We start from the raw sequence: 18,204 nt of genomic DNA, 5'->3' as shown, positions 1-18,204 counted from the left end.
CAGCTTTTTTCCTACGAAATTGAAACTTGTATGCTGCTGGGAGAAGTGGTAATTTAACACCCCTTCCCTGTCTCCCACCTGTGCCATACAAAAGGATGCACGTCACCAACACAGTTCTGCTGTTAGCAATGCTTATGGAATGCTTATGGAACTTAAGGCACCTTTAAGCTTGAGCCTCAATAGCTTTGTGCACCACGGATAAGCACCTGCACCAGCTACTTAATCAACCACACACAATATACCTTTACTAAAATAAATATTCAAAAGGTCTCTGGTCAAATTTATCAACCTTTGGACAAAGGTTTAGATTGGTGCACTGTGCTGTACATTTGCTTTCTGTAATTGCACAGGGATTTATAAACTTTCAAGTTAAATTCAGCTTTTGGCTGAAATTCAGTTCCTTTCCTCAAACTACTGGCCTACATCCACATTGTTTCAAAGACACAAGGAAAATAACAAACATGAATATCATAAACTTATCTAAAATCTTTACTTGTATTTGATGACAAGTCTGACAGGTGTATGGACTCTGTGCCTAGCTCAAACCCGTATTATTTCAGGACGTGAAAAGCCATGAAGAGGTGACAGCCTAAATGGTGCCAGAGTTGTTCTCCCTATATACCACTATTCTTGAATAGCTTTATCTTTTTAATAAGCAGTCACATATTGCACTGTACATAGGAAAAGGGTGGGAAAATAATATGGAAACATCTACTTTTTACTTGTGGTATAGATAATAAAAGCTTAAGTCCATCTGATCCATCAAAGCAGTCTTGTTAACAGTATTGAGACCCTCACACAGAATCCTCACGACTTCTAATATTAAAGAAACCTGATGACTAACCAGAGAAAAGTTGATCTGGCTGCTTAATACTTGGCATGCACAAATTAATTAACTGCATCTATTAAGAGTGATAGAAATTCAGAGAAAGCTGGTATAAATATGAGCAAACTCTTCAAGAAAGCATTTGAGTGAGAAAGATCTTCATTACTGATAAAAACGTCATTTCTGCAAATCAATTGCTCTCTCAAAGAATAACACTTTGAAAGAAAGCTATTTGAAGTGCTCCAGTGGAAAGACAGTTCTTCATTGTGGCAGGAAGACAGCAAGCTTTAGCTGCTCCACAGGAATTGTGCATCAGTCCTAGACAAATACAAGCTTTCACTGCTATGAACAAAAATAAAAAGGAAAAGAGATAAAGAAGTTCTCAGGTTCCAAGTAACGCTATAATCCTCTAGCTTGGTAGCACTGTGACAACATGGGAGATTTGGAAGATCAGCACCCCAAAATTCACTTTCCCAGAGCCTTTTTAGTATGATCATGCCGATTACCTGCAGAGACTTTTGATAAAAAGTAGGAACAGATTGAGAAACAGGCTCTATCAAACACAAATACTGAATCTGTGTACTCCACAATCTTCTATATAAACACCTTTACTGAATCAGTGTACTCCACAATCTTCCATATAAACACCTTCACTCTCTATATCAGAAATTCAAAAATGTTTAAAGCATCAAGAACAGTTTTAGCGAGCCACTTGACATACCGAGTTCTTCTACAGGAAGTCCTCTTCAAGTTACTAGTTCTGAGATTTTACCTAGATTAATTTATATCCAAAAATTTTAAAGATGTGCTAATAAATATCTAGAGTCGTTGTGCATTTTTAGTTTTTCCATAACCAACTTTTTAACTGAGCAGAACCCACCCACAGAGCATCCATCCATCCAACAGACACACACAATAAGAGCAGCATAAAGATAAAGCAATATCTGTAAATTCTGGCTGTGATCCCTTGACCTGGACTTTTTACAAGGCTCTCAAAGGTGTACATGTTGTCATTAGTAAAAACCATTGCATGAATTATATCTGACAGTTTACTTCAAACCCTGAGGACAGTCATATAGCATTCTAGAGTAGTACTGAGACTTTATTTTTAAATGCTGCTTATTTCAAAAGCATAAGCATGATGTTGACACCACACTAACGTGACAAAGTATACTTACTCAAAGTTTCATTTCCCAGCCTCCAATTGTGAGAGGTGACTGTTTTCTTGTTGACCTAAACCTTTAAGTGATCCTTAGCACTAATTAGTGACATCATTACATTAAATGTGAAGACATCCCTAAAGCTTAATAAACTATGATTGAGGATAAAGAGCTAAGTTGTTAATAGCTTTTGCAACAGCTGCAGGACATAATGTTCAATAACAATCTCTAAAGCTGAAACACATGAGAGAGTATTTCAATTTATAAGTTTTTATTCTAACCTTGCCTTGCTCTACTGTGATGGGGAGAAAAAAAGAACTACCTCAAGTACCCAGTGCTTAAAGGAGTTAAATTACGGTGTTTTTGTAACCCACCTGTGCCTCACCACAGCAGCAAAACCAGTCTATAATGATTTCCAATTAAGCATAAATTTTATAATTACATATCCCAATAACTGACCAGTGAGGGTAAAACCTTGTGGTTCAGTGCAGCTCAGACTGGTTCTGAGGACAGGTGTACAACAACTTGCTCTAGGGAAATGGTACCAAAAGAAGCAGCTGAAGTAACAGTTTGCTCTGACAAACATCCAGTGGTATTTGTCTTTTCCTCCCTTTAACCTCATCAAGTGCTATAGTGATTTTAATTTGGTGAGGGCAGAAAGGCTCAACCACATTTTCTCTTTGTTGAAGACCAAGTTTTATTGTTCAAAGTGCTAATTTGGCTCTCCGGTAGGTTTTCACTGCAGTATTCCACAAAGAACAGTCTTAGTGCAGATAATCAACAATTCCAGCTCTCTGGACTTCAGGGGAGTTTTGACAATTTACACCCCCTCCCTCTGTTTCCATGTTGAGACTGACACAAGATAGCTGCGCTGAGCAGGGCTCCACTAAGCAGCCACACAAGAAAGCAGTTCCTCTGCTTTTAAGTGGGAGTTTAAGCCTTTCAGGTGGATCTAATCTCACATGTAGATGGCAAGAATGAAATTCTTGTTTTGAGAATGGAGTAACATATGAAATGTTTGAGATGTTCTTGGAACACCAACAGTATCATAAAATGGTGCTTTTCCTATTTTTTGCACTCTTCCCTAAGCAAATGCAAATTGCCTAATTTTCAAATGGGGACCATTTCTTAGGTTCACCCTTCTTCTTGCTTTCTTGAATATAAATCTTGCCTTTAAGGTAAGGACTGTACTGGACATTCCATCTCGTGGAGTGACCAATCCTTCTTTGAAGACAGGCTTGAAGGATATAGGAGCAGAAGAAACAAATCCAGTTTGTCTTCAGTGCAAAGCCACTGATTTTCACCATTTAATTAAGGCTTCACCAAAAAGAAATATATAGTACCATCTTTAATAGCTGAAAATTAGCACACTCCTTTCAGAACAAATGGTCCATGAGTGACTTTTGTGTCTCTACCATCAATTGTCTTCCTGAACAAAGTAGTATCTCACTGGTGGCCCGGGCAAGTCTTCCTCTCCATCAGTCTCTGGAGCAAATGATACTGTCAAGTCCACATACTTCTTATCAGCTGATGGTTTCACAAGCTTTTGCATCCTATAAAGAAATGAGCAGTTCATAAATGCACTAGGAGGATTGGCACTGGGAATTCAGGGCCAGACTAGGAGGAAGTTCACTGCCAGCAATATGTACTGGCCCAGCACACTAGAGACCAAATTAAAATAAAGAATAAGCCACCTCTAAATTGCACACAAAAGCTGTTCCTCCTCCTGAGCTTCAGCAATTCGTATTCCCTTTTCCTGACAGCCCATTAAAGTCTCAGAGTAGTAAAAAATCCTGATATTCACAAGAAGGCAGCTTCATACCAAAGTTCATACCATGACTTTGACTTCATTACATACCCCACTCATTCAAAATTATTTATACAGCTGTAAGAGAAAGCATATAAAAAATGTTTTTGGAGACAGGCTGTAAATTCTCATCTTAGTATGCCAGGCACTCTACAGATTGGCAGCTCTTCTCTCCCCAGGTGTTTGAAGTAGCTTGCTCATACCTCTCTGCCTACTGTCAGGCCTTCAAAACAGTACTGATCGGTGCATCCACTTGCTTCAGCAAAGCCTGTGAGCACTGACTACCACACACTTCACAGGAGATGTAAGGAACAGATTTTGAGCTAAAGTAGTTCAATCCACAGGTGTAAGGCAGAACTAAACCTGGGTGAAATCTGGCTGTTATTTTGCAAAGACCTTCAGTCAAAACCCAATGCCTTGCCTTCACACCCTGCCAAACTGCCAGGGTGAAATACCTCAATTTCCTGTCTGTAAGCAGCATAGCAAAGCCTTTGTGAATGTCATCATTCTTAAAAGGGCTGAAGTCATGTAGAATCTCAAGCAATGACTACAATTGAACAGACTTACAGAAATCTCAAACTGCAAGCAATACATTATCCTTCAGAGCTTAGTTGCTAAATATCAGCATTAGTTTTAAGCCAGTTTCAAAAGGTTCTAGTAGTCTTGTTCTGCTTGAACCATGGTACATTCTTTCCCCTCAAGAAATTACTGTCAGACTTCTTTAGATTTCTCATTCTGGTGTTCAACAGTTAAAGCAGCATTATGCAAGTCTCCTTTTCTCATCACAGAGAAAATCTGTGAATGATGAATCTCTGATCCTCTGAATCTCTCTTTTTTTCTTTTTTTTTTTTTTACAAAAAGTAAGAAATTATCTTTTTTTTTCCTGAAGTATTAATGGCTAGAAACCACTTTGAGAGAAAATACTGCTGTCAGACACACATCCTTTGATACAAGCAATGAACAAAATTTTTATGTGCATTTGCATCCCTCAATCCATTTTCCAGTTATACTTACGTCAACTTTAATCTTTTAATATGGCCTGGCATCACAGGAACATAGAGCATTTTGACTCCTTGTACAACCATAGTTGGTTCAATTCCATATTTCTCCTGGAATTCACAAATTAAAACCTGTTAAAAGACTGGAATAGCTGCCCAAACCAGCATATTCTACTGCTGCAAATACTACAGCTGATTATTCAAATCCTTAGGATCCAAACCAGAAAACCTGCTAATGCATGGATGCTGATAGTAAGTTTTATTAACTGAATTAACAAGGAATTTGAAAACAGGCTTGGATGCTTTAGAGACATTAGAGACATTCCCACTGACATTAGTTATTATTAAAATTATTCTGGTTTGAACAGTAACTTGATGGAAATAAAAAAGAAAACAAAACAGAATTCAACAACCCAAAACAAGAAACTCATTTCCTCTTGTCTTGTATTAACCCAGAGCGGTAGATAACTTACTCTGACAGCATTTATGAAGTCCAACAGAGTAAAATCCTCTTTCCCATAAATTGTCCACCTGTCCCAGATGGTAAATGATATCCCATTTCTGTTTTAAAAAGTGAAAAGTTGTTACTTTAGAACGTGAACTCAGTCATTCCTATTAAAAGTGTATTGGAGAACTGCCGTGTCTTCTTGTTGATGTGCTGTTTAATCTTGAGCAAAAACCTCTTCCCTCTCTGCTGCCGTTTCTCCAGCCCTCTGACCTTGCTAAGCACAAGACACAGTAAGACCTACTGAAAAATAGCTCTTGTATTGAACAAGATGCAAAAGCATGTCCGGGATGTTTCCTAAGAACAATGCCACACATCTACCTTCTCTAGATTTTTCAAGTCTGACAATTAACAGCTTCCACTGAAAACCAAACCAAGCCTTTAAACCCACTATTTTTTTTAAATTAGGACAGATGAATATGGACTGCATTTTCCAAACAGGAAATTCTTGGGCAATGCATTATGGGACACCCTTGGCAGTAATACAAGGATCACTTATACTTCTAGCAGTACACAGTAAGTGGATAGCAGAGTTTAATAGCAAGCATGAAGCAATTCATCATTTTCCAAGTTTCAACAACAAAAAAATACCCTTGAACATCTAGAATGCTTAACTGGAGTATGGCCATGAGCTGTGGTTCCATCATAGCTTTGCTCACATAGCAGAGCTCACATTAAGGCTATAAGACCTATATTTAGTAACTATTCAAACTTCACACTTGCTGGAATGGTTCAGAAAGTTCTAAGCATCAGTTAGTAGGTTTCCAAATATTGTTCTTGCCCTTCTGCCATTGTCCTTCCTACCTGATTTCTGTTCTTCTTACTGCAGCAGTTTCTGTAAAGACCATTATGGGAATAGCTAGGTTCAGAAAACAGTTCTTGTATGCATCAGCTGGGTAGCCACCCACAACTTTGATAAGTTCCAGTGCAACCTGCAGTAAATTAGAATTTACTTATTAGGTTTTAGTGTTATCAACTCTAGTGCAGTTAAGAGGCCAGCAATTACCAAGGAAGTTGTTAATGAGATCAGCCTTTGTTCAATCAGCAGAGTAAATAACATGGAAATGCAACCTACTATGGCACATAAATAAATTCTGTTGCAGCCAAGGGAAATACTTAAAACATTCAAAACTGTACTATTGTAGTACTCTTCCAAAACTGTTTGGCTCATGCAATCTCCACAAAGCATGAGGTTCTGTTGAGATGCATGAACATGAACTACTACATAACAGATCCTTTCCACTCTTGGCAGCAGCATTCTGATGGAAGTTAGTACTAATGGCCAAAAACAAATCAAAATGCAAAATTCCAACCCATCTTTCTGTGCTGCAAATCAAAAATAACCGCATCAAAGGCTCACCAAGTTAAGGAAACTTCCCTTTTTGACCATTCAGGGGCCACTCCAGCAGCCACACTCACACCACCAAAGACTTTCACTGCTGGGACCGAATCCCCTTCACATTGGGCAGTTTCTCAATCACTGCCTTGCTACTTATCCCACTCTCAGAGCCAGACAAGGTTTCCTTGCTGGCTGGACGCTGGGTTTTCCTTAGCAGAGTCTCAGACTTGTGGTGTAACAACATCATGGTATAGCAACAGAATAACAACTCAAGCTGGTGCCTTGGAGAAGGGGCCCTGAACAAAGGACTACCTCGGCTTTTGTACCCTTACAGTCTCTGTGCTTAACAGTCCAGGGTCTTCCAGCTGAGTCCTCAGCTCCTGCTGTGTCTGGTCGCCTGGCTGGGCCACAGGTCCCCATGCCCTTCGTTGTGCAAAGAGTCAGCATCAGTTCACAACCTCTTGCCTGAGGCTCCCACACAGAGCTCAAGCTTCAGCTGGCACTGCAGCTCCATGCTGAGCTACTTGCACTACATGCATTCCTCAACAATCACACCTAGAATCAAGCACTACCTTTGCTATTTGTACGTAAGAAAGAAATCTATTTCTTTAAATGAGCCTCTGTCAGGGTAGCAGTAATCAATACCCAGACAACAGCAGTTTAAGGCAAGAAACAGTAAGAGAAAGAAATATGCATTTTAAAAATCAACCTCACCAGCCCTGATACTGCAGCAGTAGCTGTTGCAATGGCAGGAATAATCTTTCCAGCAATGCGCTTTGTTTTGAACCGATCAGCTGGTTCGATGTTGTACATCTTGGCTCGCAGGTTTGATGCTGCTGTTACAAAATCTATGTGCCCATTACTATCATCATCTTTCTCAAAGGAGATGGGCTTCATTTGCAAGTCAGCTGCTCATAAAAAAGAAAATATAAAAGAGCAAAAAATTATTATTAAAAAACTGAAGATGTCCTAAACATAATTTAAAGGAACCAGAACCTTAACAAATTAAACATTTCACATCCTGGAGCTTGGTGCCTTACTTGTTTTCCTATGCTAGGAAATGCCCCTCTTAATATCACTTGCTAAAAGTGAATAATGAAATGAACATCAACAGAGCTCTATAATTTTACTTTCCTTGCACCACCAAGAATAGATTTTGAACATCCCTATGAATGTTTCTCATACACCCCACCTCACTAAAGCTCCATCCTGAGAGAATTCCCTTTTAAAGCTTAGTTTATCTGAAAAAATTTCAAAATATGGACTCAGTAGCATTGGAATTGTTTTGGGTTGACACTCCATGGAATGAGTTAGGGATAAGCTAATCTTTTCCTGGATTCATGGGCTAAAAAAGCTTGTATGTAGTTGTTGCCTAGTGGCCTCTTCATGTGGCCAGGCACAAAATGGGATGTGACCATCCTCATTTTAAATCCAGAAGATGCTGAGGAATACTTTTAAGAGTCTTTACAATTTACGATCATTTCAGATTGAGAGCTCTAAGTAATGACACTCAGCCTTCTCATGCCCAAATCATTTGCAGTCCATCTGGGATCCAGCCTGCACCCTTTCCCCCTCCGTAAAAGTTCAATTCCCCACTGCTGCCTGCTCCCTGTCATCAGTGTTGTAATTACAAGCAAGCATAAGAGAAAGCCCTAAAACTTCCAGAAATCACAGAAATACAGAACCATAAGATAATGTCAAGGACAGGTATCTGCATGGCACTTCAGAAAGCTTTAGGTATGAGCTCTACTTCTTGCAGAATTCCAGAACTGCTTCATCCAAAGATGTGAATGTGACTAGTGGCAAATGCAAATGCAGGATATTCCAGCTATGACACTGGTTTACACTACTCACTTTCCAGAGCTTCATTGGATAGTATAGACTTCTCCAGCTGGAAAATAGCATTTCTTTCATCCTCACTGCTGACAGGAATATGATCTGGTTTTCTTGCAGTTTCATCAGTCTGTACAACCTGCAAGTGTGCAGTGCTTGAGTAATAAAATACATGAACTTCATACAGTGCCAGTGTCAAGTGTACTAAATTTCCTGTCTTCCTTGCAGGCTTTCCTCCCCACCTCAAGAGAGACATGGATTTACTGGATCAAGTCCAGCCAAGAGCTTCTAGGAACATTAAAGGACAGGAGCATCTCTCATACAAGGAGAAGCTGAGAGAGCTGTGATGGTTCAGAGTGGAAAAGACAAGGGTCAGTGGGATTTATCAATGTGCACAAGTATCTCATGGGGGGAACTACAGACAGCACAGCATGCCCAGTGACAGCACAAGGGCACAAACTGAAGCACATAAAATTCCCTAAGAAACACACAAACATACTTCAAAGAAAAAGAATCAAACAAAAGCATCCCAGAAAAATTGTGAGGATGGTTGAACACTGGTACAGAGAGAGGCTGTGGAGTCTCTATTCTCAGAGATATTCATAACCCAGTGGGTCATAGTCCTTGATGACTTGCTCTAGCTGCCCCTGTTTAAGGAAGAGGATTGAACTAGGTGTTCCTCAGGAGCTCCCTCTAACCTTAACACACTTATTTCCACCAAAAAACATTATAATTTGTATTTATTTCTCATTAGCATCAATGCAGTTGTTGGAGATGTGGGACACTGCTTGTGGAATATTTTTTTTCTTTAAATTAAATATTACACTTACTTTGTTTGAAGGTCTAAACTCTGGTACCTTCACAGACGAAATAATCCCCAAAATGGTTTCCTCTGACAAGTCCTGTTATGGTTTTGAAGAAAAACAATTTAAATTCATATCAACTCAAAAAGGCCTCCACAAAAAGACTGTAAATACAATAGGATTTCAAAGAATACCAGACCCAAAAAAGTCTCACAGATATTCAGTGATGTTTCAGCTAAACACCATCATTAAAACACCAAGTGACAATTCATTTGCCACAGCAAACAGCAGTGTGAAGTGCCTAGCACTTGAAAACTGAACAGAAGTGCAAACCTGACTTACAGGAAGGTCCAATTAAAAAACAAACAAATAAAAAAAGGATAAGCAATGCAGAGACTGTAAGCAGTAGAAAATAAAACCTCCATAGCATAACTAAGACACTAAATTTTTAAAAAAGCCTTAAAGAGATTTTCATTCAGTTCAGTAGTTACATTGCATCAAAATAACAATTACTAAGTTCAGTGCTTACTGAAAATATCCAATACACTACTCATTTCTTCTCCAGGTTAGGGATTTAAATAAATGAAGTGTAAGCAGCTGCCAAACAGACAGTACTGAAGGATAGATTACTATAAGAATCACTTTAATCAGCCCTTGAAAAGAACTGGCAGCTGGTCATAGGCCAAAACTGAACACCAAGTTAAGGGAACACTGTTACAGTCTGGGATTACCTTTTCTGTGAAAGGAACACAGTACACTGTTGCAAAGAGCTTTGCTGTGCTCACGATGAAACCATAGTGCCTAAAGAAAAAATAATTATTTTTGGTTGGTTGTTTTTTCTACTTCAGGTGCCCAAAGGTTTGCAATCACGTTCAAGATCTTGAACAACCATACTGAGAAAGAGAATTTCCATCCTTTAGTGTACACAGTACAAAATAGCACATTTTGAGTGACTCAGAAGTTGTCCCCAAAACTAAGCAAATGTTGATGAGTAGAGAGTTATTTAATGAAAACCATGTCTCCTTATCCTTTGCAGTCAAGCAATTACCAATGCTCAAATGACATCAATATGATAAAAAGCTTAATCTCAGAATTACTTTGATATTTACCATGATGTCAGCTTTCACTCAAACTAAAAACAGTGATCCAGTTTCTCAAAGCAATTATAGATATACAGAAGATAAAAGCTTTTTAATCCATCAACCACGTCCATTTTTAAAATTATCTGTAATACCCAAGCCATCTAGATCAGACCCAAATTGTAATGAACAAGAAAAGTAGTCCCTTCACTAGGTCATTTGGCACATCTTGCATTTTATGACGTGGACAGTGGGGGCAGGGAGGTGTGACAGCAACAACCCAGTAATTGTGCAGCCATATAGGACATGAAATTGGTTGTTCTAAGCCATTTCACATTAGATGTTGTCAGAACAGCACCCTGCAATCCAATAGCAGTGTAAGTTAAATTATCTGCAGTGAAAGTATTTGGCAGCTCACCAAATCTGCCACTGGATAAGACTGTGCACTAACAGCTATTGATTCCAGTCCAACTTCCAGGGCTATAAAGCCACTGCCTGGCACTTCCTGCTGTAAGGTGGGCTTTATAGGATGCTATAGAGTTCATCTGGGACAGCACCATACTTACAAAGGATCATTAAATTCAAACTTCACTGGGAAAGGAGGCCTCTTTGGTGACTGCCAAAACAAACCTGGTAGGAAAACAGACTTAAGATGAAATCCTAAGGAACCAGAAGCAGCAACAACATGACATATGACATGAATTTTCAACAGGCATAAAGGGGCATTTGTACTTACTTCCATCTTTTAATCGTGTATCAAGGGGAAATGAATGAAGGAGCTGAAGAGCCTAGAGGAAAAACCAGAGAGGCTTTAGTAATTTGTCACATAGATTGACAAGACCACACTAAATCAAGCCTGAGTAGCTGAAGTAATTTAAAGAGTTAAGAAAATCATCAAACACCTTTGTCAAGATGGACAACTTAAAGACAAGTACTACTAGACAGAGTGCTTGCCCATTTCGTTCACAGAACAGAGATGACAATGCCACCTCATCTGTACAAAGCTCAAGGAAGGCATTTAATCCAAGAAGCAAAGCATTCTTCCCCACCTTACTGTCACTTTAGGATTCTTGCATATGGATTTACAACTTGGAATGCAATATTTTCTCAACGTGACAACTACCACCAGGGATTCTGTATGCATAGGAATATTTATTAATCCACAACATCCCAATCACATCTCTCCTACAAAATTACACACATACTTTAAGAGACACTGTGGACCAGACTGTCAGAACAACTGGCTCTTATTTCAGAAAAATCTTTGAGAAAATCAGGGTTACAAAGGTGAGTTCAGTCACGGGAGTTTAGTGAGGGAAACAAAAACCACTGCCTAATAAAAGACATCTGATAATCCTGATACTTCAGAAAACAATGGACAAATGCCAAGAAAACTTCATGGAGACTACTGAACAGTGTACTAAGAGTGAGTTAATAAACCAGACCTAGAAGTGCTACAGTAGAAAGGGATGCAGCATTTTTAGGTTTCTAATATAGTTTATTATTTATGAAGAGATGGAAGTGAATGCAAAGACTTGGACACCTCGTTATCAGGGCCACCAGGTTTTCTAAAATCTTAATCATCCTCATCATACTAACTCATTTATAGGTCTTACCTACCTTATGGCTAAAATACTTTTCAAATTTTACTCTTGCTAGTTCTACACACTGAGTCCAACTTCGGGGTCTTCTACTGAGAGTTTTAATAACATGAAAACAGCCTTCCAAGCTCTCTCCTGATTTTATTCTCTAGATAAAGAAACATGAAAATGTTAAAACAGACAAAATACCTTCTAATCCAGTCAAACAGTAAATATGTTTTTAGTAATCCGCAGGCAAGAGGAAACAGAGGTTCATTTCATGAAATATTATCCTTTCCGTGCTCCTCTCCACTGGGCTTTTTTCCCCATTTACTTCCACCAGCCCTTTGAACCACAGGCCATTACAGACTCAAAAGAAAAAGACAGTAAACAATTCCAATCTAGTTTATTACTACTTGAACTCACTTCAAACTCAGTCTTACTTTCATTTTTCCCAGCTAGTTACACATCAGTGTGACACACACTAATCACACACTAGCAGTGTCTCAGTTTTTCTGGTATTTCTACATCACGTACAGAGCCCATGAGCTGAAGAAGCTTTTAATTATGAGACACACCAGAACTACTGTTCATATGATCAACTAATGACTTGGCCATGTAAGTCTTCAGGTCTTCTGAAAAACGTCAGACACTAACCCTAATTTCACTGGCCTTAAATAGAAACAAAATCCATAAAGCAGTAGTTTAAACCCTCTATTTGACCCTGGCAACATTCCCTTACCTGTAAAACTTCTTCTGCTGATGGATAGGTTTGCCAGAACTTGTTAAACAATGAAGGCTTGTGAGAAAATGAACTTTCAAACTGTAAAATAAAAAGAACAGATATGGCATTATGCAAGAAGAATATCAGATGCCCACCTTTCCAAACACACATGGAGTTGTGCTGAATGCCAGAAAGGTTAATTCATTACCTTATCTCTTGCCCACTGTATTGTATGCTCAATAGCAGCTGGGAAAGACTTCAAGGTGCAAAAAGGTATTTCTTCCTCTGGTGGATCCCGCTGTAATTAAAGAGGGTTGCATGTCAATGCAGGCTTATCCAGGTTAATTGCTAATAATAGCACCAAGAACTTGTACACTACAGAAGTTAAAAACTGTGCTGTTATAAAATACCAAGTGGCTTTTTATGCTTAGAAACCTGTTTTATGAACACTAGCTAGTATTGTCAATTCTTATTTATGAGGAATAGTCTAAACTCAACACTGGAAAGCAAAACTGAACTTTGAAACAAACAACAGGTGAAACTGCCAGCCAGCTTTTCCAAGATGTGCAGCTGGCATTCATGTACACTTTCAACATGAAAGTTTTCCATGCCCTGCCACTGAACTGTATGGACCAACAAGACAACTAGGATGCTCAAAATCCTGTCTCTGTGTCCACATGCAGTATTTCATGGTGTTCTCAACCAGTGAATTTCTCCACAAGAACTTAAAATACAGCAATACTGCAGGTAGTGTCTATCAGCAATAGAGCCTGAAGGTTCATTTCCCCTTTCCCATTCAAACAGAACTATAATGTATGCTTGTAAAGAACTGCTCAAATTTTATTTCCTGTGAGTTTTCTTCAGAAACAAACGAAGCAATTATTTCCTAACACTACTGTTCTTCAGCAGCTCAAACAGACCATTTATTTTAGAAAGACACATAAAAATTATCAAAGAATCAGAGGGAATCATGGTACAAGCTACAGAAGGTGAGTGATGGTCTTGAAAGACTTACATGACTATTGTAGGACTCTGTCAGATGGGGCACAATAACTTCTGTGTGACCTTTTGTTCCCATAGTTCCAGAGTCTATAAGAGGACGCAGGTTTGCTACACAACGACTGACATGGAAAGACACAGACTATCAGAGTACAGAACAAGCTTTACATTCTTGCCTTGCACACATGACTGGAGTGCAACCAGAGTTGTCTCTAAGCACTTTCAGAAAAGTGGAAAACTTACACCAAGCTCAGGAAAAAAGATATTAAATAAGAACTATTCAGGTTAGATCAGGATACCATACACCTCAGCATGTGTGGATTATGAGCAATAGAAATTATTTGTGTCAATATCTCTACTTTTAAATTTAAATGCATATTTTTATGCTTTAATAATTCAGCCTTAAAACTGACGGAGTATTCTCACCCTCATCAAAAGTTAACAGTTGCCCTTGCTTCCCTTCCACCCCCTACCTATCAATGTATCTCCTGGCCTCAACATTGTCCAAAGCAGTCACAATCACATCTTGCTTGGTGTAGAATTCATCACTGTAAGTGTTCTCAGTGGCTGGACAAACTTTATTAATATCTGAATCAATCTTTATGTAAGGATTGATGTTCAGAGTTGCTTCTGCTGCAGTGTAGCTCTTAGGTTTCTGAAAGCATATATACAGATATCAGCAATATGCAGACAAAGAACATCAGGAACACAGAAATAGCAACTTCATTTACTGATCAGGCAAAATTCACTGACAAATATTAGTATGCAAAACATACAATAAACAACATTTTTAATCATATACCTCCCTCACTAATAAATATCTTATAAATCTAGTTTTATTTTTCATCTAGTCTTTCAGAGACCACATCATGGAATGGTTTATCAAGTAACTGAAACTGATGCCAGATGCTGCCACTCATAAGAATTTCTTCAAAAGGGAGCAGCTCATGACAGTCTGAGGATAAACCCATTAGTAACTCTGACTGTGTCTATGCAGCACAGACATCAAGCACCTGTGAATAATCACATTACTGCAAGGCATTCACACAAAACCAATTCCAGAAGCTAAACTGAAATAGAGTTCTTGACCTACCCAACACTTCTAGCCATACCACAATTATCTAGGGATCAGATCAGCACTCAAGCCTGTGGCTTCTAAAAGCTTGCAGGGTTCATCTTCCATTTATCTATCCATCCAAAGTGCACTCTGTTCCCACACTTGCTACACATAAACAGGAGACAGAAAATTCAACTGTCCGGTTTTGGGCAGGGGAAGCCTTTTTTTGCACTGCTGTCAGGATCTAAGCCACCTTTCTTATTTTGTGCTGTGTTTGCAAGTACAGGGATGTTCTCTCTGCTTCTAAGGAATTAACAGCTTCTGTGTTATGCATTTACTGAATGTACATGTTGGGCTTTTTCAAAACTATTTACCAGCTTAGTGAAAACTGAATTAAGTCAGAAAACACCAAGTTTGGTCAAGTTCCATCAGCAGCAGCACTACTGAGCTATACCAAGAACACTTCTGCCAGCACTGTCTATTTTTTGTTGGTTTACTTTCCCCATATTTCAATGGCATAGTAGAGCATTTGCGACATAGTAATGCATGGCAGGCTCTTAAGCAATTCAGTACTCATCCAACTGTCAAATTTGAGAGATTTCATTAGTCAAAAACACCAGTACAAATTAAGATTAGACAAGCCAATTTTACTTAACTGATACTAGTGATGAGTTGATGCCATTGGAGTTCTAGGCACTGTTTAAAAAAAAACCTAGATTTCATTACAGCCTTTAAGTCTTTTCTGGACAGAAGTACTGACACTCACAGGTTCAGCTCTCTGTAGGGACACAGGACAGAGAAACACAATAGTCCAGAAAATTTACTGAATAAGAAAGCCTACCTGTATGTGATGAGGTCGAAAAAGAAACTGCCTGTTCAGGTTGGATTTCTCTATCAAATCTGGATCTGTAATTGTAACCTAAGTCAGAAGGGGCAAAAGCAACAGCTGAAGTTACAATTTAAGTGTAACACTGAGCAATGATCTTGATGAAACTTCTACAAACACTTGTCTAAACAAAACACTGCTATTGGCATCCACTCTGGCCAAAGCTCTGCTTACACTGACTGACTAAATTTTGTTTTAAAATCAAAATACAGCAAGACTGCTCCAAGTGTAGTCTCCTTCTAATTGCCAAGGCCATTGTATCCTCTGCACAGAGATCAACCTGAAATAAGACTTAAGCTATTAACAATTTTAGTATAAAATTATTTAATTCTTCCCTGTCACACTACTTCTAATGGGAAGTAAGGTTAACAGGTGACTTACCAATCCTTTCTCTTGCCCAGTACCAACACCAAGAAGTGCGAAGTTTTTTAACATTTCACAGCCTATGGCTCCACAGCCAACCTAAAAACATTACATTTGTAGAATCAGAAATGTAAGTGGAAACCACAAAGAAAAGTCCACTCCAATTCTGGACCATTTATTCTGCAGTGGCACATCACAGAGCTGACCTCATGTATTTTGAGGACAGTGGGCATTAGCTGTACCAACAAAGCATTTGCAAAAATGTAACAGTGTCAGTCATACTCACCAAGAAAACATTCAAATGATGGAGCTTCTGGCACAGAGAGTCTCCAATACAAGCCCTCAAAGCATCATATCTGTCTCCCCTATGCAGGCACAGGAGACAAAAAAAGGAGACTTCAAGCTGCTATTTATCATGGTAGTATCATTGATGCCAGACTACACTTGGACATGAACTAAGAAAGTCAGACAGTCTGTAATTCCTGTTCATGCTGAAATAGGACACACATTCTTGACCCCCAACCTGTCCCTCCAGCAAACAGCACTGAATTAACTTTAAAAGACATCTGAGCCTGCTTGAGACTCAGATGTGAACAGCACATAAGGCAGCAGATTGTAGTTATATTTACCGTGGGAGAAACTCCTCAGAGCCCACCTTGTCTAGAGATGTTACGATGTCTAAAACATCGATATATAGCTGTAAAAGAAAGAAAAAAAGAAATCAATTAAAAACCTGTGAAAAAATATTCATGTTATTTAAATTTGAAAACTAAGTACTTTGTATGAACAACAGAGTCTGGAAATGTAGGAGCAGTAAGTTTTTACTGTCACTGGAAGACTACACAGCATCTGGTACCCTACAGTTCAGTTCACAATTTCAGTGGACTGGAAAAAGCACTTGGACACAGAGGGGAAAAAACATTCACTTAAAACAGGTGAGCTACAAGTTTTTGACTTCTGACAGGCATGTTACCCCTCCATAGGTAACTCTGAAGATTGTGACATTTTTTAATCCAACTGTACTCTGACATTTCTCCTGAGAGTCTGAAAGGGCTGCTCTTATGTACAGTAGCTTAAGCTGGTATCTGCACTATATCACACCTTTGCATCCATGCAGTGACAAGCCAAGGCTCTTTTTGCTAGTGTGGAAAAACAATGTGCTATCTGAACCCCAAATACAAAAATTTTCACTAAAACTGGCTGTAATTTTATTGTACACATAAAAACACTACTTATTCTAAATACAGTCTCAAATATTTTTTTTTTTAGTTCCATGTTATAGGAGTTGTTCAGGTTACTCTGATCATACAGCACTTAGACACAACTATCCATTCATGAGATGTCAAAATAATCATCCAAAAACCAGGACAGCCTTACCCACTGCTGCAATGGAGAAAATTTTCCTGTTACTGCTTTCAGGACTTCCTGGCTAGCAACACCACCCACTGCTGCAGCCAAAGGAGGTAGAAATCCCTGAGCAGTTCTAGACAGCCATTTCACCACATCTCCATTCACCTGAGGCTGAAAAGTAAGACACAGGAACAGGTTTGCCCCCCTCAGTGAACAAGTCAGTGTTTGACAGTTCCACAGATGATTATTCTTTAGTAAAAGACAGATTATTTCACTCTGACTAGCGAAAAGGTTTCCAAGGTTCCATTCAAGACAGATCCACCATAATGCATGTATTTGTCACATGCATTTGTCTAAAAACTGGATTCACATCACCACAGGATCAGCCTTCATGTCAGGTCAACATTCAGTTGAACCCATGCTGAAATCCCATTCCATTTCCTCACATGGCCTTCAGACAGCCAGCTGATCTATCTCAAAACGGACTCAAAAGCCAGAACAAGGACCAACAAATAAAACATGACTTTTAGGCAAGTAAAGAAGCACATTAAAAAGTGAGTCATAATGATTGCTTACTCACTTTGTTTTCCAGTGTTTCACTTATAGAAATGGCTATTTTCAGCATTTCCTCAGCATCTTGAAGGCATCTAGACACCAGGATAGAAACAATAATGACTTAAACATTCCAAAGTTCTACATTGATTGTGTAGAAACACAGTCAATGGAAGAAAAACGCAATGGATACAGTAGGAAGTTTAGAATCTCACATTACCCTTAACAGTGAGCATTCAAGATGTGCTTCTAAATGTTAGGGTTAGCTTAAGAACAGGAGACTCAGTGGAAAAGCCTATGTGCAAGTACAGTCTTAAGGAACTACAGCTGAATGAAAACCACT

At 38.8% G+C, this 18,204-nt stretch overlaps 1 protein-coding gene across 2 annotated transcripts in view; it reads right to left on the bottom strand.

Moving 5' to 3' along the window:
- Window positions 1-2,034: 2,034 nt before the first annotated feature.
- The window catches only part of UBA6 (ubiquitin like modifier activating enzyme 6), a 28,701-nt gene continuing 12,531 nt past the window's right edge, over window positions 2,035-18,204 (bottom strand). For both annotated transcript variants that reach the window (XM_041479984.1, XM_041479986.1), the window contains 21 exons: window positions 17,890-17,956; window positions 17,337-17,480; window positions 16,589-16,656; window positions 16,246-16,324; window positions 15,978-16,058; window positions 15,552-15,629; window positions 14,127-14,308; window positions 13,670-13,775; window positions 12,863-12,952; window positions 12,673-12,753; window positions 11,971-12,099; window positions 11,087-11,138; window positions 10,917-10,980; window positions 10,003-10,072; window positions 9,299-9,370; window positions 8,490-8,607; window positions 7,350-7,543; window positions 6,101-6,228; window positions 5,265-5,352; window positions 4,808-4,902; window positions 2,035-3,539 (listed from right to left, as the gene is read on the bottom strand). In XM_041479984.1, coding sequence (XP_041335918.1) covers window positions 3,404-3,539; window positions 4,808-4,902; window positions 5,265-5,352; window positions 6,101-6,228; window positions 7,350-7,543; window positions 8,490-8,607; window positions 9,299-9,370; window positions 10,003-10,072; window positions 10,917-10,980; window positions 11,087-11,138; window positions 11,971-12,099; window positions 12,673-12,753; window positions 12,863-12,952; window positions 13,670-13,775; window positions 14,127-14,308; window positions 15,552-15,629; window positions 15,978-16,058; window positions 16,246-16,324; window positions 16,589-16,656; window positions 17,337-17,480; window positions 17,890-17,956 — 2,122 coding nt within the window. In that variant the 3' untranslated portion in view covers window positions 2,035-3,403. The remainder of the gene's footprint in view (window positions 3,540-4,807; window positions 4,903-5,264; window positions 5,353-6,100; window positions 6,229-7,349; window positions 7,544-8,489; window positions 8,608-9,298; window positions 9,371-10,002; window positions 10,073-10,916; window positions 10,981-11,086; window positions 11,139-11,970; window positions 12,100-12,672; window positions 12,754-12,862; window positions 12,953-13,669; window positions 13,776-14,126; window positions 14,309-15,551; window positions 15,630-15,977; window positions 16,059-16,245; window positions 16,325-16,588; window positions 16,657-17,336; window positions 17,481-17,889; window positions 17,957-18,204) is intronic.

This window comes from Pyrgilauda ruficollis, unplaced genomic scaffold (assembly GCF_017590135.1).
Source record: "Pyrgilauda ruficollis isolate IOZ18807 unplaced genomic scaffold, ASM1759013v1 scaffold5, whole genome shotgun sequence".
Classification (NCBI taxonomy): domain Eukaryota; kingdom Metazoa; phylum Chordata; class Aves; order Passeriformes; family Passeridae; genus Pyrgilauda; species Pyrgilauda ruficollis.
Note: the sequence above shows the minus strand (reverse complement) of the source record. Positions and strands in the feature narration are given on the sequence as shown.